Source organism: Antedon mediterranea, chromosome 7 (genome assembly GCF_964355755.1).
Source record: "Antedon mediterranea chromosome 7, ecAntMedi1.1, whole genome shotgun sequence".
NCBI lineage: Eukaryota > Metazoa > Echinodermata > Crinoidea > Comatulida > Antedonidae > Antedon > Antedon mediterranea.
In genome coordinates, this window is record NC_092676.1 from 22205795 (window position 1) to 22228669 (window position 22875).

Consider the following 22875-nt stretch of genomic DNA (forward strand, 5'->3'; position numbering starts at 1 on the left):
GATTGTTCCTATTTAAATGCTTTATCTGCATGTTCCATGTTTTGGTTAATTTGTAAAGTAAATTATTTAAAAACGAATTAATAAAATGTGTCTTCTTTCTGATTACATAAATAATTTTATCTGTATGTTTGTATTAATCCGCGAGATCTGCGACGATTACGGGTGGCGTCATCGTAACAAATATACGCATGCGCAAACGTAAAATCAGACAATTATCCCGCGCGCGTAGTTGAATGACGAACTATTGACCAATCGGAAACCGCATCCATCCATCGTTGGCAAACCGTACATCATCACACGACGACGAGAGAAATCATGAGTGATCACACGGCGAAATAATGGAAAGAAAACTGTAAGTTTAAATAGCCATATTTATTATAATTTTGTCACGATGATTCATTATTATTAGGCCTACATTTAATAATTTCTGCATTCGTAACAACATGCCTAGCATACGACCTCTACTAAGCGATGAAATCATACATTGAAGTCACTCCTTACTATACGATCAAAGAAGGTTTGCATGGACTTTAAAGTGCGGCGATATGTACGTGGGCGTAGGCAAACCGTCTAAAGCCTTGTCTACACTATCAAACTTTATGTGACAAAAAAAATGTGATGTGCCAATATATGGACATGATGATGTCATACTCCTAACATATTTGGGAATATCACTACGGTACCATATTTGGGCACATCAGACTTTTTGATAGTGTAGACAGAGCTTTAACTAAGTAGCACATTGTTCTGGCTGCCCAAAACGTAACGGCTGATTTATTATTTAGCGGTTCAATTTTCCGAGGAGTGGTTTTTATGACAACAAAAAAAACAACTTTCACCAGCGAAGAGGCCTATGTTTGTTCTGTGAACAATGTTGCCTATTATGGTTATCCTCTTATGCAATGTGCCTAAGTTGAAAATTAAAAACAACTACTGTATTACAAGTAACTATAAAAGAGCAGATTTTAGAAATACTGAGTGTGGTTGATTCTTTGCACGAATTTTTAAACTGTCCATGGCAGCTTTTTCTCGCTTATTCCGTGGTGGTGACACCATATCATTCAGTGATAATGACGTCTCAGAGCGATCATGTTTACGTAATATTGTATCAAGTATACTCGTTTCGTCTCTCACCAGCGAATTCTCAAGACTCAGAAACCTTGGGTCCTTGGTTCCTTTCCATTTCTCTTGAATTTCATTGCGACGTTTGATAATTTTTCTCTCTTTTTCTTCCTTCGCTGCCTCTGCCTCTGGTCCATATAGAGGAAGCTTGAATCCATAAAATTGAGTAAAGTTGAGTCGCTTTCCCTTTTCTATGGGTGGTTTTTGGCGGTGAATCACTCCACTTGCGCTGTGTTTAATAATTGGCAATGTTTGCTCTCGTGTCGGCGGGTGTTCTAATTCTGTAATTAGTTCGTTAGAGCTTTTGTTTGCCTGGTGGCGGAATGGTCGTCTTGAGCGTACGTCAGGTGCCGTGGTCTTCATGACAAATTCTGGAAGAAAGGAAACATGTGGAATACCCATCTCGCGTAGCTCAGTCTCTTTGATAGCTTGACGAAGAACAAACGACTGTTCTTGCCATTCAAGAAGTCGTCCAGCTCTGTAACGATCACTCTGTATTCTCTTTAACTGATGCAGTAAAAGAAGCTCGGCGAAGTGATTATCTTGTAAAAGTACCTTCTCAATATGACTGACTGGCACTGGTCCACGCCATTTTTTCTTCTTGCGACTAGACATATCTAGACGGCCAAGTCCAAATCGGGTTATTTCTGTAAAATATGCAATTATGCGAGTTAAAAACCTCCATGCTCTACCATGTTTACACATAAAGTAATTGCCATAATTCGATTGATTTAAGGTCAGTCAATTACCAATCTGTCTACAGTATAATCTATAGGCTAATCTGTCATCAAAAGTTAAAAGTCGTTTTTATTCAATCTCATGATTTCTGCCTGATGTTGCCGTAGCCTATCATTCACATATTCACAGCCCCATTGTCAGTCTCTCAGACATTCAGATGATCATAGGAATGGTAGACCTACGGTGGTAGGCGATAAATCATTCATTCAGTCAAAATGTTTGACGAGTATGTCGATTTGTCTGTCGAAACATTCAATTCATAGGCTATTAACGTAGGAATGCATTGTTACCGATAATTATATCAACTGCTTTTAAGTTATCACTTCACCACCGTTTTCATAGTATATTATTAAATAATTAAATTTAATCATTCCTTGAACTAAAATTGATGGGGGAAAATGATGTTATACGTCATATTATAATAGACTTGTTCACAATTTCAATTAAATTCTTACAGGGTGTAATCTGCTGAGACATTAGTTTATCACCGATGATGTTGCCGAAATATTATATTTTTTCACTTTGTTTTTCTCTTAAATTGTGGATCTATTTGAGCATTCAAATCTAGAAAGTTGGGTACCGGTAAGGTGTGTACAGTTCTGATATCAAACCAAACTTCTATCGAATAAATAAGACCAATTGAACATATTGTTTGTATCAAGTTTCCAATCCTACCAACATTGAATTAAAAGGTATTATATTTATTAGATTTCTTTTTGCCAAGTTTTCCATTTAGTAATTCGTAGGCCTAAATAGTTGTTATCTGTATATTATTATCTGAAACAAAGAAATTAAATTAAAGACTTACCACATTAAAAATATATATTCCGGCAACTAAAAATCAGATAGGCCTATACATTCGAACTACTCGACACGACACGGACAGAATTGATTCTGATATGAAACAAATATAATGTAATATGTATAGTGAAATTCAATAAATCATCACCGTCTTCCGTTTAGCGTCCATGGTTACGAAGATAAGAACATTAAATCCTTGTTTCTTGTACGTGTGCCCCTTAATTGCCAATAATGAGTTTGACTGGAAAAGATGCGCAACGGTTTACTATTGTTACCATGGATACACAAGTGTCTCTTAGGGAATTTGTTTTTTTCATTCGGATCACCACAAGACAATCGGAACCTGGGATTGTATAAACAGGGTATATGAATGAAGGCATTGTTTGGATTGTTATTTTATCCCACACGACATTGGCAATGGTGATGACATTGTGTGCTTGAGTTGCCATTGTCATGCGCTCAAATCTGATAGGTCTATCATGTTTCCTTTTAGCGACTGAATTATCAATTTTCCATTGTAAGATTAACAATTATTCAAATATACACACAAACCATGTCATACTGTTAAGAACATTTACACTTTTGCTGAGTCTGACGTAATTCTACTCTTCTTACTAATTCTGACTTCAACAAAAATATTTTAATTAATAAGCATTATATTTACGTTTATTATTTCTAATCAATCTTTTCGGATTGGATATTTAGGTTTGATGTGAATCACTCTGATCAAAAAGGACTCGTCTCTTAGATACATGAATGTCAATAGTTATCACTATCTATTTCAGACTGTGTTTACACTAGCATGGTACACATTAGTTTGCAACTTAGAAAAGTAAATACCCAAACAAAGTACCTACATCAATGGCCTAACCTTCTCACTAAAAGTTAACCAGATACTTGCGGGAACCACGGTTCATAAACATCGGTACCATTTAGATCTACAGAGGACATTTTTTTATTTACATTCTTTCTAATTCTTAGACTAGGATGAGTGGAACAGATGTATTTTTTTTAAATTATTCATTTTTAAACTAATTTTTTGCAAATAACAAGCTACTATAGTTACTGTGTATTCGAGAATGTGATAAAAAAAACGCTAGAATAAATGTGTTTTAATTCGTCAGCAGCAATACAAGCCTAAAGGCCTAGTAATCTCCATGATTTTTGGTCAATAAATGAATGTAGCCTATTTACAATATTAAAAGTTTACGTCAATAACCCGCTTTCTGTTTAGAAATATAATGCAATAGAATGCCTTCTTTCAGATGATACTTTTCAGAGGACTCCCGACGATCGAAAACACTATTTATCCAACGCCTTTGTTGACACAACTTTAAAAAATAATATGCGTGCACTTTGTTATCCCAATATTCGCGCCACTAAAATTAAATACAATGATACTTTGAATATTACCTTCTGCGATGAGATCCATGTGGCTGCTGTCTGATAGACAAGATTATCACCTACCAAGGCTCTATAAAACACGTCTTATGTAAGCCTAACCTACAAGCGAAATGCAATCTTCATTTACCTTAGATGGGATCTATTGGTACTTCAAAATTTCCCTCCCTCACCACTTTGGAATTCCTATACAAAACGCATACGTATTTCTGATAACCTCTCCTCCTATTGATTGAATATTAGATATATTAAAACAACAACATCGCTATGACAATAACTATCTTTAGATTAAATTATACATCTGCTATAGTATTATTATGATACGTCGACAAGCCAAAAATCAATGTTTCTACTTCTTTTAACTACATAGGAAGTTTACGGATTTTTTACTGGTCTGAAAAAAAAAAGAACCCAAGAAGCTTAAGAACCTAATACTACGATAAACAAGATAAATAAATATACATTTTCCTTATGGTTATTTAAAAAAATGATTCTACCTATTATCGTCGTTTGTTATCGTCGTATTGTAAAGCCTGTTTTCCTTTCGACGTTAATCGACGCTATCGTTAACAATAATCGGCGATCTTCAACGTAAAGACTGAAATGTTAACGATTTACAGGAAAAGGTACTTGCTATCGTTATCATTTCAACTTGATCGTTTAAAAACGATCGTCGTTGAACTGTTCGATCAACGACGAACGGGCCCTAAAAGGCATAAACTAAACGATCTATTTTGGCCTATGGCTAATGCCCTACGGAGAGAGTTTTCTTGCTTCAGAATAATTGCCATGGGTTTAGAGTTTCTCTCATTTCGTTAAGTTGGACGTTGTTCTGACTAACAGTAGAAATTGGTCGTGGACGCAACGTACGCGCAATGTATGTAAACTTGACCAATCACACGCGACGGATTAGGAAAAGGTTCATCCCATAAAGCATCTTTGATAGGGTAAGTTATGTATTACACATTATGTATTTGTAAAAGTAGGTTCTAGTCGGTGATTTGGCTTAATATTCGTAATAAGGAAGATATTTTTGTACAATTTGCGTCTCATATATATACTTGAGATAGAGACTGTTTAATGTTTACATTGGTAAAGTTATTGTCGAGGATTTCAAAAATAGTAAACTAGCTATTGCGAAATGAATAACAAAACAAATTCTAATATTCGTTATTAATGTTTTGATTTTTTGACCATGGGAACGCAATAAAGATGAACAACACAGCTGGAGAAAACTCAAGCACCATCTTCAACACAATCTACATGACAGATATTGATTTTTTATCTCGTTAAAGGAAATGCATATCTCTACGTGTGATTTATGATCGCATAAATGTTATTCACAAGCAGTTTAATACACTTTTAATATAATTTCAGATTTAAACTGCCTAAATAATGTGTAGTGTTAAAAGAGAACCTCTAATAGAGTTACTGTAATATCAGGAAGACATTTTGACACAAAACTTAGACGCAACAAAAAGACGTAAGCCAACCCACGTCTCGCAACGACTTGGTTTCCATTGGCGGTAGCGATGCAATGACGTAGATACAACGCAAAAGAGTTGACCAATCACAAGCGAAAGTTCGAATCATTCATCGCTTGTGATTAGTCAAATCACTAGGTTGCCCTTACGTTGCTTCATAGTAAAGCTTGGTTCAACTAGGACGCAACGCAGGGGACGTAACGCAACGAAAAGTGATTTTACCAATCACAAGCGATAGATATTTCAAACAGTCGCATGTGATTGAAAAAACTATCTTGCGTTGCATCTACGTCCTTGCGTTGCGTCCTAGTGGGAACCAAGCTAGCGTACCGAGCTTTAGGCACAACGCAAGCGAAAAAACCAAGCATTGGGGAGAAAAAAGGAAACAATATATTGGCAGGTTAAGAAATATTTATATAATAGTACTGTACTACACATAATTATTCTATCTCACCAAACCGCAAGACCGGTACTAGCGAGATGGGGCACATTTTATTCTTTTTTTTGCACAACATTACTACTACTAAAAAAATGTTACCAACCATATTTTTTATTGGAAAAAAAATGTTTTTTGTAATTTAACAGCCAGGATACCAATTGCCAAACCACACAAACTCGTTATATGGAGGATAAAAAAAACAAGACCATATCAAAATCATTCTACAGTACTATGATCAGAGCAGATACTACACTTTTTAACATGTTTTGTAATTATTTAGCAAGTATTTTTTGGGTAATCATATGCACTATTTATTGCAGTGACTGTCCAAAAAATTTCTAAATTAAACAATTTAAAAACGATACGTTATTGCAGTCAAAAGAATGTAGTTACTGCAGTAACTGAAGTAGGATATGTTTGATATGATTAAATATGGTTATGGTTTATGGTTAAACAATTTATCAAGCATTCAATATGCTCATAACTACGCAAAGTGGTAAAGGATTGTTCCAGGGAGCCTGCTATTTTACAAGGGTTAATTTGCTGGAAATATAGTATCTACAGTTTTTACAGTTTAATGGACAATTTCCTTTCTTTTTCAACTTTGTACACTTTTTTCTTTTAACATCGTTGATACTTCATCAACTTTTAACTTCTTGCATGCCGACATTTCTTCAGTTTGTTCAGGTGCCGTGTGTAACTTCCCTTTTATTTTTAGCTCTTTCCTGCGTTGCCAATCTTTGGTGTTATCTTGACACTTCTTATGAAGGTTTCTGTACAAACTTTCTACCTTCAGAGACTCTGAAACAAAGAGAATTGAACATTTCTTTGGAGGCTGTCAACATTATTCTACTGCAGGTACTGCAGAAACTACATTTTATTTACACTTTAACTTGTTTATGTAATTAGCAAGGTTTTTTTTTGGTGGGGGGGGGGGGGGTAGTCAAACACACTGTTTATTGCAATTACAATTACCACCTCATAAACTTGTGCTTTCAAAAAAATTAAAATCATTCATTATTAGAGTGAAAAAATGCAGTTTGTAGACTGTAGCGCACCACTTACATATTTACATCATCACTCTATACAGTTGTATAATAATTATAGCTCTTTTTTTTATGTTTTCCAGAGTGTATACAAATTTATTTTTCTTTTGGTATCAAAGTATCAACCACAACAATAATATAACCAATAATAAGATAACCAGAAATAATAATGATAATCAAACACAATATGTAATTTTAATATTATATTATTATATTATTATATTTTATTTATTGTTTTATATTCAGGTCTTGATGCGATTACCTTCAGAACGGTCTTAACAACTCTAAAGCTCTGTCTACATTTTATCAAAATTTATGTGACAACAAATGTGTTGTGCCCATGGACACAATGATGTCATATCACTACCACATCACACTTTTGTGTGAAACTAGTTTGATAGTGTAGACAGAGCTTAACAAGCACAGATAGAATCTTTCAACCTATGTTGTGAATGTGTTGTGTGAAAAGAGAGGATATGCTGATATATCTATTGCTGCTGCTGTACTGCATTGTGCAAATATTCTAAACAATCATATCTAAACATTTATTTTTAAAACAGCACTTTTCTTATCTAATAAGTAAATAGTTTACAATACCTTTGAATATTGACCAATCATTGTTGACTTTTTCTTTGATTTTTATAATTTGATTGCCTTCCTTTAAACTAGTAGGTTTTAACTGCAATAAAAAACCAAAACATGTTACGGTAGTGTTTTATACAAGGCAAATTTATTCATGCGATTCAATTACATTTTTTACATTTTATTTTTATTTCGGAAACGGACGTCCATAGTTATAAAATCAATTGCATACATAAATTTAAATAAAAAGGCAGACACAAAAAATATTCAAACATGTCAATGATTTTTATCCCATGAGAAAAATCATAGTAATATAATGTGATTGAGTAAAGGATTTGAACATACTGCCTGGTATTTGTAAGGAAACCACTACTCAATACTAACCCATATATATTTCTCTGGAAAATGATTTTATCACTACAGTATTGGGTATCAGGTGGCCTGAGAAAATAAGGAATGATGATTTGTATAAAAAAAACAGGGGAGACCGAGTAGAGAAAAAAAGTACAGAAAAGAAAGTATGGTCATATGCTTCAAATGATCACACACCAGCTAAAATAAGTGCACTTAGAGAGGCTCCGTTAAAGATTAAAATAGACTACAACACAACATGAAAACATCCAAACTTTACACACACACACACTTTGAAAACACTAAAAAACACACAGAGAATGGCGCGAAACACGCAATGTGATGTGAGATGACTAGCGTTCAAGAAAAGAATATTTCTACAATTTTTTATAATATTTAGTATAAAACTTTGTGTCCAGTATTAACTACAAAAGAAGATAGATTTTTAAAACATTTCTTTCAGCTTAGATAAAAGAAACGTTGTTATATTGATTTAAAATCAAGAAAAAAAGAAACAGATGCATACACTTTCCTCTGCCTAATGTGTTCTTGATTTGTTTTACAATGTAATCTTCAAAAGAATTGTAAATTAAATCAATATCTAGTATTTATAGTATCACATTATTATGTCATTTCCTTTTACACCTGTGGGGTCATATAGTTATATTATATGCCTGTGTTGTTATGATATTATATAAAGCAATATTTTAATCAAATAGGCTACTGTTAAACAGAGATCATGAGGGGAAACTCAATATAGAAATTACTGCTGCACTCAGGAATAACAAGGCTATATACATGGCTGCAGTCGCATGCTCAAGTTAGTGTTTACCGACCAACCAACCAACAGTGAGCTGTGGTGTCGCGTTGCCCACGACTAAAAAGATTGGTTCCCTAACACTAACAGTGATATACTGAATATATTGAATATACACAATTGATATTAACAAACCTTTAAAATGTTTTCTTGCATGTAGAATTCATAGACTGTTATGATTTCATTTTGTTGCGGTTTAAAAACCCACAAATGGTCTTCTTCGTCGAAAGCAATGTCCCATGGTTCAACACAAGTTTCTAAGCTGGCCACTAACCTAGCATCAAGAACATCACCAACTCGATCATACTCAAATATTTTCACACCCTTATATCTAAAATTTAAATAGAAAATGATGTAAATGATAAAACATTGTACAGTATAAACAAAATGTTATATATTTATGTAATTTTTTAATTCAATGATGTTACTGTATTAAACTCTCACCCCACGGACTTGGCCTTAAAATTTCTAAAATGTTTGGATTTCTGGTTTTCTAGAATATCTGGTTTTCTAGAATGTCTAGATCAAAAACATTTTTCTATGTCTGATTTCTAACATGTCTATTTTTCTTGAATAATTGATTGTCTAGATAGAACACATGGTTTTCTGAATATCTATTCCATCAAAGCAATTTCAAGTCAATTAACATAAATTTTCTAAATTTCACAGATAATAAGATAATATTTATAATGTAGATGTTTAATAAAAGTAATAAAAGATATATTCTCATTTTAACCCAGAAAAATTAGTATGAAAACAAAGATCCCACAATGGAGTTTCAATGCTAAAGTAATCGAAAATCTTACTTTTCCAGTAATATTGCAACATAGTTACTTTTCCTAGAACACCTAATACATAACACTGTTGGCCTTGTTGTCTCTTCTATCTGTTTCAATGATAACCTGCACAACTCCTGACCAGAGGTATACTTCCAAAAGCGTAAACTAGCATCCTATCCAAATAAAACACCAACCTTTTTAACTGGTGGTCATGACTTATTTTGACCTCCATCTGCACATTTTTTATGTTTCTATGTTCATTGTAATGTTTAAGTTATGTGTCTATCTTATTTGTAATTTGTAATTTTTATTTTAAAATGTGTGGAGAAACTAATAACAAAACAAACAAAATTAACATCAGAAGATAATTGTGATGATCAACAATTTGAGAACATTTATTGTAGGGTCAGTTGTTTACTTGAAATTTCATGCATGAGTGAGTTTTCTATAGTGCCCAGAAACCGTACAATTAACACCTCATGTTATATTTGTGTATTTCAAAAATATTTGTTTTGATGTTTTTTTTAACCTATGTATACATACATATTGTTTAGCATCAGGAAAAAGAATTTTACTATTGTACTATTACTTCAAAAAAATATATCGTATCTTTTCTTTTTACCAAAAACAAATTCATGTTGCTGCTTATATACTTAGGCTTGAACCTAAAATGAGAAGAGCAAGCTGGAGGGGTATGAATGCATGATGGTAATCTATTTGCTTATATCTATAGTAATTTTCATAAATGAATACATTTTGGGCTTTATTTTTTGGGTCAAAAAGTTACATATTCTTTTATTTTTATATACTTACAGCTGAACCTGAAACTAACATATCTTGTTCCTTCGGTAAAATCGCTATCTTGCTAACCAGGCTGAGAAAAATATTTAAAAATAAGTTTATGAAAAAAAAACGACTGTAACATGACAAACAGAAGAACAAGATAAAAAGGACAGAAATAGTAGCTAGTCACGGACATCAACAGTTTTGGTCCAGTCCAAATTCCAATGCAAGAAAATGATTTAACTTACTCTGTGTGGCCAAGGCAAAAGCATTCAATGTTATAACAGTTTGGTAGATGTGAAACTCTAATCTTCTCATCTCTATCAGCTGTCAGTATGTACTTATCATCAGGACTGATAACCTAAACAAGAAATAAATAAAATCAATATTTTCAACTGTACTGATTATTAAATTTTATTTATTTTATTACACCTTATTTTTAGAGGGTGACCCTAAACAGTGTATGCTGACTATCAAGGGGCCTTCTTGATGAGTGACAGTGGCTGTGTGTATAATAGTACACAGGGGGAACCCCCTACTTATCTCGAAGGATGTACTTTAAAGTGCACATGAGCCAGATGTGTACATGGGACCTACGGTTTATAGTCCTTATCCGTGAAGACTCGTTGTATAACCAGAACCATAGAGCGAGTGAGACTCGAACCCTTGCCGATGTTAATATGGCAAGGTATTACGGTTCCACTGTCTCAACCGCTTGGCAACTCATTGCTCAACTAGTGGAATAGCGTGCATCTCTAAATTTGTCTCCCTTACCAAATCTAGTAGCATTGATACGTGGCCCAGTACCAGAGTACCTTCGTCTTCTTCGTTCTTAACTGAGAAACGGTAAACATCCCCCGACTTATCTCCTATATACACCATTTCCTCAGCATGGTTGAATGCTATTGATGTGCTTCTTTTCCTAACAAACCTGAGAAGAAAAAGCATTGTTCTTGTACTAATCTTTTGTACTAATGTCACTTGTGCTCAGGCTAGCAAAACATAAGTAGTTCTGCGGGTCATTTAATAACACATGACAGATAGTTATTACATAATAGTTTCAATTTTGTTTTTACACCTTATTTAATGAGGGTGATCCATCAAGCAATTGCTGATAATTAGGGTCCCTCAGAGGTTCACAAGACAAACCTATACACAAGATGCTCTACATAAACAAAGTCTTATTACAAGTCTTTGGGAGTGGAGTTGTAATTTTGTACTTCGAAAAAATCCATGTTTCAATATCGAAGATTGCAAGTTGTTTGTAATAAGACAATTCCGTTTAGGTATGGGTAAACAGCCCAGTGGGCTAATAAGTAATTTAGCCTTACTAACCAGTGACATTGTTGTAATCATTTTCATCCATGTTTGAATATCAAAGATTGCAAGTTTTTCAAATAAAACAATTTCTTGTGGTAAGGGCTAGTATAGTAATACATAGTAGTAGTACATACTAACCTTGTATTAATTTTGCTCCATGTTGTGGTATCGAAGATTGAGAGCTGCTTAAAATCATCGCAAACAGCATAGTACCTACTAGATGGTGAGAAGCTGTGTGCTAGTATAACGCCTGAACAAGAATGACCATCACTGTTTAAATAACAATACAATATTAACTGTATAAAAAGAACATTTATACTGTACTCAAAACTTCTTGTGCTTTGCTTTATTACTGGGTGGCTGAATCTGTGAAATTAAAAGAACGCTGAACATGCGGCATTTGAATTTGATATTGGACAGATAAAAAAAAAATACAAATTAGAATGTTTATCTTTATGATTTGAAGAAAAAAGTAAAAGAAAACATACTTTTCAGAATCCCCAGCTGCAGCATCGTCACGTGACTTTGTCTTATCTTGATGAACTTCGACCTTCTCTTCAGCTTCATCTTCTTGTCGCTTTTCTTCTAAAATAGTCTCTTTGGGTTCAGTTTCTTTTTGAGCGCCCTGTTGCCCATTGTGGTGCTTTTCTATTTTTTCCGGTAATGGTTTTTTATTCTCTGTGCACTCAAAACATTTTCTTTCTTTCTCACTGAAAAAAAAATTCCCCGAGAACTTAATATCATTCCCGAGGGGATGTCAAATCTTATATTTAACCGATATAAAAGGCAATATCTGTTATATTATATAGCCAAGAACAAGTCTGCTGGGTTGGGTGAAGCTAGGCCAGGCCTCCTATAGTATTTGTATTGTATTTAAACAAGCCTGCCTAGACACCTTACCTTGCGAAGAATAATATACAGATAATTACTAATTAATGATTCCTTGGCAATAAAATATTCACTTAGGCCTAGGTCGTTTATATTAACAGAAGAATTTCCTCAGCTGGCGCTTCGGGAAATATATATTCCCTCGAACTTAATATCATTCCCTCGGGGATGTCAAATCTTATATTTAACCTCTAAGCAGTCAATATCTGTATAATATTATATAGGCATATAATAATACTAATAGCATACTGTAGTAGTACAGTAGTAGTACTATTCTACTAACAAATACTCAACTAATTATATTATAATTTTATATACGCCGTGGTTAGGATTCCGGCACCGGAACTCAACTGCCCAGCGTTAGGGAATCCGACACGCTATTGCGCATGCCCAGAGGAGGCGACTCATACTTAATCAACAGCGATGGATCATTTCATCGCTGCGCCACGGCGAACTAGCCTAGTAAAGTAGTAGATGCGTACTAAATACGGGATCCACTAATAGTAAATACTAGGCTAGGCCTACCGTATCAGCTAGACGTGACCAGTGGGCCTATTTATTTTGTAATTAAAAAGTGGTTGCTTCATTTATATAAATTTATAAATTATATAATTATATAAATGAAGCAACCACTTTTTTATGTTTTATGATTTTTCAAGTACAAAATAAAAGATTTCATATAACGCATTATACTGTACATAACATGCAATCACAAGTTGATTTGTTGACGGCAGCCACTGCGTGGATGTGAAAAAACTGTTCGGGAAGGGAAGTCGGGGTCGCAACGCTAATTACAGCATTACGATTCTTAGATACTGTAGATACGGATTCTTATTAATATCATAATAATTATTTCGCGTGGTAGTCTTATTTTAATTATTAATTCATGTATGGCCTAGGCCAAGTTTCATCCATCGCTCTCTCGCTCGCGCAACGACTATCTAGGCTATACAGTAATGCACTTGTCAATTGTATGGCCCACTATACGACCCCCGGGAGAGGTGCGTCATGGGTGCGTCATTTACATATAATTACTGACGCAAGGGTGCGTAAAAAAACCAATGAACAAGGTGTGTCAATGTCCGTCACTTTACCACCCACCATATCATAAACAACATGGTCACAGTGCAACAAAATAGGTGCGTCATGGTCCCCTAAAGGTAAGTCACATTTTTTACGCACGGGTGCGTCATGGTATTCAAAGGTATGACGCACATCGGACAAATGACGCACCTCTCCCGGGGGTCATATAGTGGGTCATACAATTGACAAGTGCATAAATCCCTATAACCATATGGAACTATAATATTCCATGCTATAACACTCCGACTCTTGGTGGTGTGGTGTGTGTGGCAAGTGCAAGCTATAATTCACTTTCCAGAGCTCTGGGCATGCGCAATAGCGTGTCGGATTCCCTAACGGTGGGCAGTTGAGTTCCGGTGCCGGAATCCTAACCACGGCGTTTTATATAAGCCTACTTACTAGGTCTAGGCCTAGCCCTAATTCTAAAAGGCCTAGTCTACTACTAGGCTAGGCCTAGCATATATAGGCCGGGATAGGCCTAGGCCTAAGAGAAGTATATATCTTCTATTTAATTTTAAATTTTAAAAAAAAATGTATTTCACAACTTCAATTTTTATTAAATTTTATGATAAAATTCGGATTAGGCTAGGCCTAGGTCATCTACGGGCCCCCAGCAGGCATAGTGCAAACACATTCCTCTCTCTTAATTAAATTAATTGTTAAGCAATAACCTAGGCCTAACCGAGAGGGCAGGAGAAATATGTTGCCAGTAATAGGAAAATAATAGAAATTCCAGGCGATGTGAAAGCAGGACCTGCAACAGGCCTAATAGGCCTAGGTCAACTCCGACTTTATAATCACTAAACCATGTAATTTTAGATTAAAATAATGTAAATGAGTAAAACTCTTACTTTATCAATGAATATGCAACAATTTTGTTCAGACTTGTGCACACCAAATGAATACAACACGGCGAAAGTTCAAAGCGAGCCATCTTTCGATCTTCTTCTCGGAATTTTCCATCACAAACAAAAAAAATCCTATGAAAACTTGGTGGCGCTATTATCAAAGATTATATAGCGCCGCGTAGCGGCGCTATACAATCTTTGCTATTATACCTCTCTTGACAAGAAGGCATGTTTTTTGATGATTTTTCTTTTTGAGGGCGGGAGGCGGCAAAGTTGATGATGCCACGTGGAAATTTTCATCGAACATAATTAATGGTAAGTTGATTTTTATATTTTATTATTTTAAGTAAATTTTCTTTTGGATGATCCAAAGTCGAATAAAATTCGTAAACTTACGTTAAGTTTAACTTAACGTAAGTTTACGAATTTATTCGAGTCGAATAAAATTCGTAAACTTACGTTAAATTTTATTCGACTTTGGATCATCCAAAAGAAAATTTACTTAAAATACTATACAGTGATCCAGATGAACCTTTTTACTAATATTTTATTATTTACGTGTATACTATTAGACCTTATTATTAGATATTACTAAAGTAATACTAACAGGCCTAACCGAGGCATGGGCAACCATAGAGTAAGCAGGCCTAACTACTAACCAGCAGTAGGCAGGCAGATAGAGTAGTAGCAGGATGAATTAGGCCTAGTCTAGTCTAGCAGGTGCACTAGCTATAGGCGCTGCATCATAGGCATACTTTTGAATTGTATTCTCTCATTCTTGACTGAGATGCATGCTACCATGGCGCATCTAGGCCTACTTTTGTGCCTATAATAATAGATAATGAGTAGGCTAGTAAATTATTATGTAATAGGCTATCCTCCATGGAAATTGATAGTCTACCATATCGTAACATGACATGACTATTTCGAGTATAACAATTAAAACAGTGGTAAATCATTTGCCTCAACTTGAACTGTATACACTGATACAGAGGCCCAGGCCTCCTACTAGGCGAGTGATCGCACCGACGTGTGTGACGCATGTTGTTACAAAGTATAACGCATTACTCTATATATCTACATGAATTATTTATTATTGAAAGACAAATGTAAAATCAAACGTTTCACAAATCATTATGTGATTGTGTAGACAGAGCTTAAAGTAAAAAAACTTATGAAAATCCAGCTCCATGATAATTGTAGACTACTTTGTTAAATATGTTATAATTTATAATAATCGAAGATATTATCTATTATTATCGTCCAGCGATATAATGTTAAATATAAATAATATATGATTGTAGCCGTTAAAGGGGAGAATTAACGTTGTATCTGCGTGTTGCGTCGAAGACTCGCCCAATGTTTCACAGTCTTTGTTGTTTACATAGGTCGAATCGACATCAAAAGATGTTGAAATAAGAATAGCTAAAGCCTGGACTGCCCTCAACTCACTGATGGTTATTTGGAAATCTTATCTAACACTGGATATCAAAAGAAAATTCTTTCAAGCCACAGTTGAATCGGTGCTGCTGTATGGATCCTCTACCTGGACACTAACGAAAGCTTTAGAAGCGAAACTTGATAGTACATACACTCGTATACTGTACTTAGAGCAGTTTTGGACATATCTTGGAGAGATCATCCAACCAAACCACAGTTATATTGAAATATGCCTCCAATCTCCTCCACAATCAGACAACGGCGTCTTCGCTTTGCTGGACATTGTTGAAGATCGAAAAGAGAACTTGTTAGCTATACACTTCTATGGCAGCCGAGACATGGTCGTCAGAAGGTTGAACGTCCCCACAAAACCTACGTAGATCAACTATGCGAGGACACAGAGTGCAATCCGGATGAACTGCCTGTTGCCATGGAAGACCAGAAAGGGTGGCGTATCCGAGTCAAAAAAGCCCGAGCAAGCTCGACATGATGATGATGATATATGCCTATTAGTAATTGTTAAATTAATCAAGTACCTGTATTTTGAATTATCTATTATTACAAGACGGTACATTGTAGGTCCAATCACAGTATTTTGCTACCGGATTAAATACTAGATTATCTGGACAATGCTTGTGATACTCGATACCATGTGCGCACTGGTAGAACATTGAACAAGAATCTGGGTTAGCGAAAAGACCTTCCGATGTAGGACATTCGAAAGTGTTCCCGATCTCATTGCTGTCGTTTTCAATATCCATTTCATCATCTTCATTGCTACCGTCTTCAGAACATTCTGGTACGTTGTAAGGCCAATCGCACCTATTTTTATCCTTGCTAAATACCAACCCATCACCGCATGTCAAGTGTGCTTCAATACTGTAACAGATAACGTATTTGGAACAGTCAGATGGATCTGTGTACAAATTTAAACCCAGAGGTTTATCTTCACATATAATGTTACTTCCGTCGTCCATAGGGCATTGTACATTATCAGGGTAGTCACAGCCTCTGACTAATTCGTTGAAGTAAAGGCTGCCACAGGAGCCAATACACGTCTGTGTATGGTATTGGTAAAACTGTGTGCAATCGTCGGGATCTGGGTAAAATCCCGATTCGTGACCGATACAACTGAATTTTCCACTGCTACTTGAAGCTGCAAAAAAGGAAAACAATGATGAAACAAAGATTAGAGTTCATGATGATATGAAGATTGAAGTTCATGTTCAGACACTGTCATAAGATCAAAGACAAGGACAACATGCTGGTAACGTACTAAATGTACAATTTTTTTTGTGTGTGTTTTAGCTGCTGCGAGTTTACGTACCTGTAGAGGACTGTTGATTTGTTGTTGTCTGCTGTTGTGCACTGGTCACCTGATCTTGTGATGTTGTTGGATGTGGATTATCTGTCGTTTCTGGTTGCCTCCTCATTGTTGGTTGTGGTTTTGGATTGATTGTGCTTTCTAATCGTTTTGTTGGGTGTTGGTTAGTTGTAGTCTCTGATAGGGTAGTTGTTGGGTGTGGTTGGCTAGTTGTAGTCTCTGATAGGGTAGTTGTTGGGTGTGGTTGGCTAGTTGTAGTCTCTGATAGGGTAGTTGTTGGGAGTGGTTGTCTAGTTGTGGCCTCTGCTTGTTTCGTCGTTGTTTGGTGGTCGGTGACAGGTGCATTCGATGTGGTGTCGCCACTTTCTAAGCCTGCTTTGAGTGCCTTTAACAATGGATATTTTCCTTGATTGCAATGGTCACCAGTAAAGTCGTCCAAATCTAGAGCCCATACGATGACACCACCATAACCATTGTCCTTAATCCACTGTGTCTAAAATATGAAAGTTACAGAATTAGGTACAGCAAACAATACATTAATTAAACTGAATAAATTGCAAAACGTCAAGTTAAAGTGCTTTTGTAGACTTTTGAGTTAAATGAGACAAGTCATTGACCAATGTTTTCACAAAATCTGAGTTGTCCAATTCCACTTATTCTTGTATATTCAGCAGAGGCCTACTCACAAAATGTATTGAACAACTGATGTAAATGACGTCATATTTTTTAGAATTTCTTCATTAGTAACTGACTGCAGCATGTGTGACATACCTTTACATTAATACTGTTGACGTTATCATACCCAACCCATTGATTTCCTTTATAAGCATACGGTGCTTGTAACGTCTCATCGGGTACGGATGTCCCGCCAGTGTTTAGCATGTCACAAACCTAACAAGGAAAGTAACGTGTAAAGTCCATATTATTTACAATCATTTTACATTAGCTTGGTTCCCACAAGAGAGTCAATGCAATGACGGAGACGCAACTGCAAGTGATGACAAGCAGCAGTTCGATTTTGTGGGAACAAAGTGATGATGACTCAATATTTTACATTTGTCATCACAAATTCTGTTGTATGAATAATACTTTGTTTGTACTTGTAGTTGATACTCTGAATTTTTAATTTAGTTCATATAATATTTGCTAATTCTTTACCTCATAGTAAGACATAAATCCCGCTTCTCTAGAGTATTGTCCTGCATTTCCACCTCCGTTTACCGGTGCCCCTAGTCCAGTATTCCACGATGAAGACAGTGTGAAGGTACGTCCATATGTACTAATCCCAACCATTAATTTTTCTCGTGGTATACGTATTGGAGTGCCATCTGTAGCAAGCGGTGACCAGAGTTCGTTCGCTGCATATGACTATAGTTAGAAAATGAACAAATGATATTTTGTCTGAAGTTTTAAAAGATTAAAGTATGTAATAAAACTATAAACCGTTTAAACTAAAAATACGTACTATTGTTAATCTATAATCTTCATTCGCCGCTGCATACAGGGCGCTATGATGGCCTGTCTTTGAGTCCCAAGAACCATGTAGATCATACGATAAAAGTCCAACCCAGTCTGCATACCTGTAGAAAAAAGTAGTACTGTTGTGATATCGATGTGTGACCGAAAAGGCCTCGTCAAATTTCTGGAGAAAAGACATTACAATTTGCTTAATTTGCATCTTCTGCAGGTGTAGAAGCTACATATTCTATCAAATGTATCAATATAGGCCCTAATAGTGTTGATAACTTGATATATACATACCTTCCAATTTTTTCAATCTCGTAGCCACTAAGAGCAGTAGATTCTCCAGCAGATACAGCGGCTGACAAAAGCAGTTTCTCTTCGTTATTATTTTGAACATATTCATCATCGAAGGCTGTACGAAGTTCCTACATTGTAAGATTATAACAATAATTACAGTAGAAACTAATAACAATCAAACCCATCGCAAGACATGATGTCCTGTGAACCTGAAAACAATCAAACCCATCACAAGACATGATGTCCAGTGAACCTGAAAACAATCAAACCCATCACAAGACATGATGTCCAGTGAACCTGAAAACAATCAAACCCATCACAAGACATGATGTCCAGTGAACCTGAAAACAATCAAACCCATCACAAGGCATGATGTCCAGTGAACCTGAAAACAATCAAACCCATCACAAGACATGATGTCCAGTGAACCTGAAAACAATCAAACCCATCACAAGACATGATGTCCAGTGAACCTGAAAACAATCAAACCCATCACAAGACATGATGTCCAGTGAACCTGAGGCCAACAAGTGCCTATATTTCCAGAAAGGTTACAGACAAACTTTCAAATACATAATAAAACATTTATAAATAGCGTACCGGTACTTTCTTAACCAATCCATAACATTACCGAAAGCCAGTATAAAACATACCTCCATTAGGAAAGTAAAATGCTCTCTGTCCACTGCTGGACTCCCTCTAGCTGCAGGGTACTCCCAGTCGAGATCAAGCCCGTCAAAGTTCCTATCTCGCAGAAATCTAATAGAAGTTTCAATAAAGTGAGCGCGGTTAGCACTGGTAGACACCATCGTAGAGAACTTTGCTACTCCAAAATTCCATCCACCGACAGCCAGGACAACCTTCAGTTTTGTGTTTTGACGTTTTAATTGAATCACCTATGAGAAGTAAATTAATTCATTACATTTTGATGACATAGATAGTTTTGCTATTGCTGAATATTTGTATGCAATTTTTACTTGGCAAAAATAGAATTTTGCTAAGTAAATAGTACATACTTGCTTCGTTTTTTTCACGATAACGTCAACAATTGTTAAGTTTGCTTCCAGATTTGCTAGATAGTAGGTATATATTTACAGTTATTGATTTTCAGAAAAAATCATTATATTTGTGACGGCACAAATGCTTAGTAAAATCTCGAGTTCTTTTTATCTTTAATGGGCCGAAAAAATAAGTGCACGCCCTCTGTTGCTCTCTTTATTTTGCCAAGTATTTCGCTCAGAGCTAAAAATGTTTTTTTTAAGAGTTTGTCCTACCTTAGAGTACATTCCCTGAGACCATGTAGTGTTATCATCGTTCCATTCATACGGAATAAGTTCATTATTGGAATTCATGTTAGCAAATGAGTAGACGATGTGTGTACACAAGAATGGATCGATATCTTTTGGAAGAAACTTTGCAGGTCCTGGACGATACTGAGCCCAATTCGTGTGGTAACATATCCTGTTGTACGCAGATGCCAGATCTGAAAATGTTAATATAATCTGTTGTATGCAACCTGCTGAATGAGAATCCGAACATACAACTTTAGTGGTGTATTCGAGATAGCCCTTAGCGTTTGTTCAATCTGAAATTGTTTTCTATAGGCCTAGAGGCCTCTTGGTTTGTTTCACTTGAGTTTTGATCTCAAAGAAGTAGCCCTGTGTTATCTTTTAAAACATACATCTTCTAGAGGAATCCGTTCTGAGTGTCTGGAGTAAAGCTATAAGCTTAACACTTGTGTTGATAATGACCGATCGTCCTTTAATGGAATCTAGATTGTGAACTGAAGATGGGTTTTCGGAAAAACGGTTCACAAAGTCGATATATTCCACCGAATAATAACATTGTTAGAAGTGACATTTAACTAAGACTTTCCTACGGTTTACCATTTGACATTTACCGTTTTACTAGGATACAGTAGTACAGTAGCTAACTAACGGATGTCAAAAGTTCACAAACGTAGCAATTATGATTAATTTAAACTCACACCTTGTTAAACTGGTAATAACAGGATACACTATTACTAAGTCTTACTGTTTCTAAACCACATAAACCTCACTGATTATGATTTCTTTCTGAATTCAAAGGTTTTGACACAAGTGTGTGTTTCCACTAGGTATTTATTGGATTAAGAATAACACCTTATTTTGTTGAATTTACTTTTTGTGAAGGTTTTTTTTACAAAACAGATTATAAGATAAGATAAGCCTACCCGAACTGATTTAAGCATTGGTATGCCGAATATTAAAAAATCGGTATTAAAACGTATTATTGTTTTTCTTATTAAAAGTAAAACGGCAAGGGCAAGAAATTGGGCGTGATGTCAAGGCGTGATCGAAACCTGGTCTATGTTGACATGATTTTCTCTCATTGCGTCGTCCTTCGGATTGAACGTTAAGTCATTGTTACGTGGTTCGTGTTCACGATCAAGAAAGATTGTCCATTGTCCATATTACCGAAACAATCAGATGCCCAATCACAACGCACAATTTTTCCTCCAGGTCAAAGGCTAAAAATTATCGCATTTATCCGATAATTATCCGATTTGAATGAGATAATTATCGGTTAATTTTTCTCGAGTAGAATCGGTTAAACCCCGTTTCCACAGGCAGTTTATCGGTTAATTATGGGTTAATTTTTATGTGGAAACACGAAACGAAAAAAAAAAAACTGAGAAACATTAATTTACTTTAATCGACGAACCAATATTAAACTCACTGTTTTATAGTATTTTCTAAATATTTTAGTACGTAGTCTATAAACTATCAAATGTTAACTTTCTAAACTGGAATTTAAAAAACATACCTGAACAACAAATGATAATAGCAAAAATTAATGAAGCAGTCGCAACATACTGTAAAACAAAGATTGAAAACAAAATGTAACATTAGAAAACAAAACTGAGGATTACTTTACTTTGTATGTATTCAAATAGAGATTGTAGTAAAATTAGTTTTTTGAAAAATATGGCTTTATAAAGCTAAAATACATAATTCCGAATTATTTCTTTTAAACCATATTCAAATTAATAAATAAACCGCTTTAACATAGGAAAAAATGATAGCAAATACATATAGGTAGGCCTAATGCATATACCGTAACCTGTGCAAATCCCACTAAAGCGTGGTTCCCACTAGCGACGCAACACAAGAACGTAACGCAACGCAAGTGAATTGACCAATCACAAGCGATGGCTTATTCGCTTGTGATTGCTAACTGTCTATAACTTCGCTTGTCATTGGTAAAAACGCTTGCGTTGCGTTGCGTTTACGTTCTTGCGTTACGTTCTAGTGGGAACCAAGCTTTAGTGATTGTGTATCTAGTAAGCCCATAGTAGTATTTCAAATCGTTAAGAGAAGTTTTCAGTTTGGAGAAAGTTTACGCTACTGATACAGGCTTGGTTCTCACTAGAAACGCAACGTAAACACTACGTACATGCAACGCAAATAGTTTGACCAGTCACCAGTGGTCAAACTAATTGTACGTTGCTGCGTTGCCTTCAAGTGAGAATTGAACATATCATAAGAATTTATGTTTTCAGAAAATTGTTTATTGAATGTGGATATTTTCCTATGTTGTAGACCTATGTAGCCCAGCCCAGTCCCTTTGTCCCGTATTCTTGAAAGCGGACTAATTTGGTCCAGGCTAATGTTGAAACAGCATTCTTGACTATCTATAGTCCTGGAATAACCGGGACTAGTTGAATAGTCTCTTGTAGTAAAAACAAAACTTCCTCACTCACCTGTTTAGCTACCATTGTTGGTCTCCTGTTATTTCTTCTTCGTTCCAAACTTACTACAGGTACTCAGACGTTTAGACGTTTATTTATAGTAAGTTATAACAAAACGTATTGATCCCATTGACGTCA

The 22875-nt window shown here is 35.4% G+C and overlaps 5 protein-coding genes across 5 annotated transcripts in view; 1 reads left to right on the plus strand and 4 right to left on the minus strand.

The window, feature by feature from the left end:
• Positions 1 to 51: 51 nt before the first annotated feature.
• LOC140055705 (uncharacterized) lies at positions 52 to 2867 on the minus strand. The gene is made up of 2 exons (XM_072101079.1): positions 2669 to 2867; positions 52 to 1769 (listed from the first exon to the last, which is right to left on the minus strand). The coding sequence occupies exon 2, from the start codon at positions 1735 to 1737 to the stop codon at positions 949 to 951; it is 789 nt and encodes a 262-aa protein (XP_071957180.1). The 5' UTR covers positions 1738 to 1769; positions 2669 to 2867; the 3' UTR covers positions 52 to 948.
• A 3072-nt stretch (positions 2868 to 5939) lies between these two features.
• Positions 5940 to 14590, minus strand: LOC140054124 (tRNA (guanine-N(7)-)-methyltransferase non-catalytic subunit wdr4-like). Its single transcript, XM_072099003.1, has 10 exons — positions 14486 to 14590; positions 12152 to 12373; positions 11802 to 11933; positions 11118 to 11274; positions 10592 to 10704; positions 10374 to 10434; positions 9588 to 9733; positions 8917 to 9112; positions 7629 to 7710; positions 5940 to 6786 (listed from the first exon to the last, which is right to left on the minus strand). The coding sequence occupies exons 1-10, from the start codon at positions 14566 to 14568 to the stop codon at positions 6584 to 6586; spliced, it is 1395 nt and encodes a 464-aa protein (XP_071955104.1). The 5' UTR covers positions 14569 to 14590; the 3' UTR covers positions 5940 to 6583.
• Positions 14591 to 14741: 151 nt separating this feature from the next.
• The window catches only part of LOC140054147 (PAX-interacting protein 1-like), a 45423-nt gene continuing 37289 nt past the window's right edge, over positions 14742 to 22875 (plus strand). Inside the window, exon 1 of the mRNA XM_072099033.1 lies at positions 14742 to 14797. The gene's annotated coding sequence lies outside the window, so the exon portion shown is untranslated. The remainder of the gene's footprint in view (positions 14798 to 22875) is intronic.
• LOC140055510 (protein obstructor-E-like) lies at positions 16471 to 16899 on the minus strand. The gene has a single exon (XM_072100852.1). The coding sequence runs from the start codon at positions 16897 to 16899 to the stop codon at positions 16471 to 16473; it is 429 nt and encodes a 142-aa protein (XP_071956953.1).
• Positions 17078 to 22764, minus strand: LOC140055511 (chitinase-3-like protein 1). Its single transcript, XM_072100853.1, has 9 exons — positions 22750 to 22764; positions 21813 to 21861; positions 20282 to 20490; positions 19661 to 19903; positions 19008 to 19135; positions 18712 to 18826; positions 18405 to 18614; positions 18018 to 18137; positions 17078 to 17739 (listed from the first exon to the last, which is right to left on the minus strand). Exons 1-9 carry the CDS (start codon positions 22762 to 22764, stop codon positions 17242 to 17244), a joined length of 1587 nt encoding a protein of 528 aa, XP_071956954.1. The 3' UTR covers positions 17078 to 17241.

Coding starts and splice junctions, on each gene's coding strand:
- LOC140055705 (XM_072101079.1), bottom strand. CDS start 1,737: ATGTCTAGTCGCAAGAAGAAAAAATGGCGTGGACCAGTGCCAGTCAGT.
- LOC140054124 (XM_072099003.1), bottom strand. CDS start 14,568: ATGGCTCGCTTTGAACTTTCGCCGTGTTGTATTCATTTGGTGTGCACA. Junction 11,275..11,801: donor TGGAGCAAAATTAATACAAG/GTTAGTATGTAC, acceptor TTTTCTTCTCAG/GTTTGTTAGGAAAAGAAGCA. Junction 10,705..11,117: donor TATCAATGCTACTAGATTTG/GTAAGGGAGACA, acceptor TTTCTTGTTTAG/GTTATCAGTCCTGATGATAA.
- LOC140055510 (XM_072100852.1), bottom strand. CDS start 16,899: ATGGACGACGGAAGTAACATTATATGTGAAGATAAACCTCTGGGTTTA.
- LOC140055511 (XM_072100853.1), bottom strand. Junction 18,615..18,711: donor AAGATTATAGATTAACAATA/GTACGTATTTTT, acceptor TTCTAACTATAG/TCATATGCAGCGAACGAACT. Junction 18,138..18,404: donor GATTTATGTCTTACTATGAG/GTAAAGAATTAG, acceptor TTTCCTTGTTAG/GTTTGTGACATGCTAAACAC.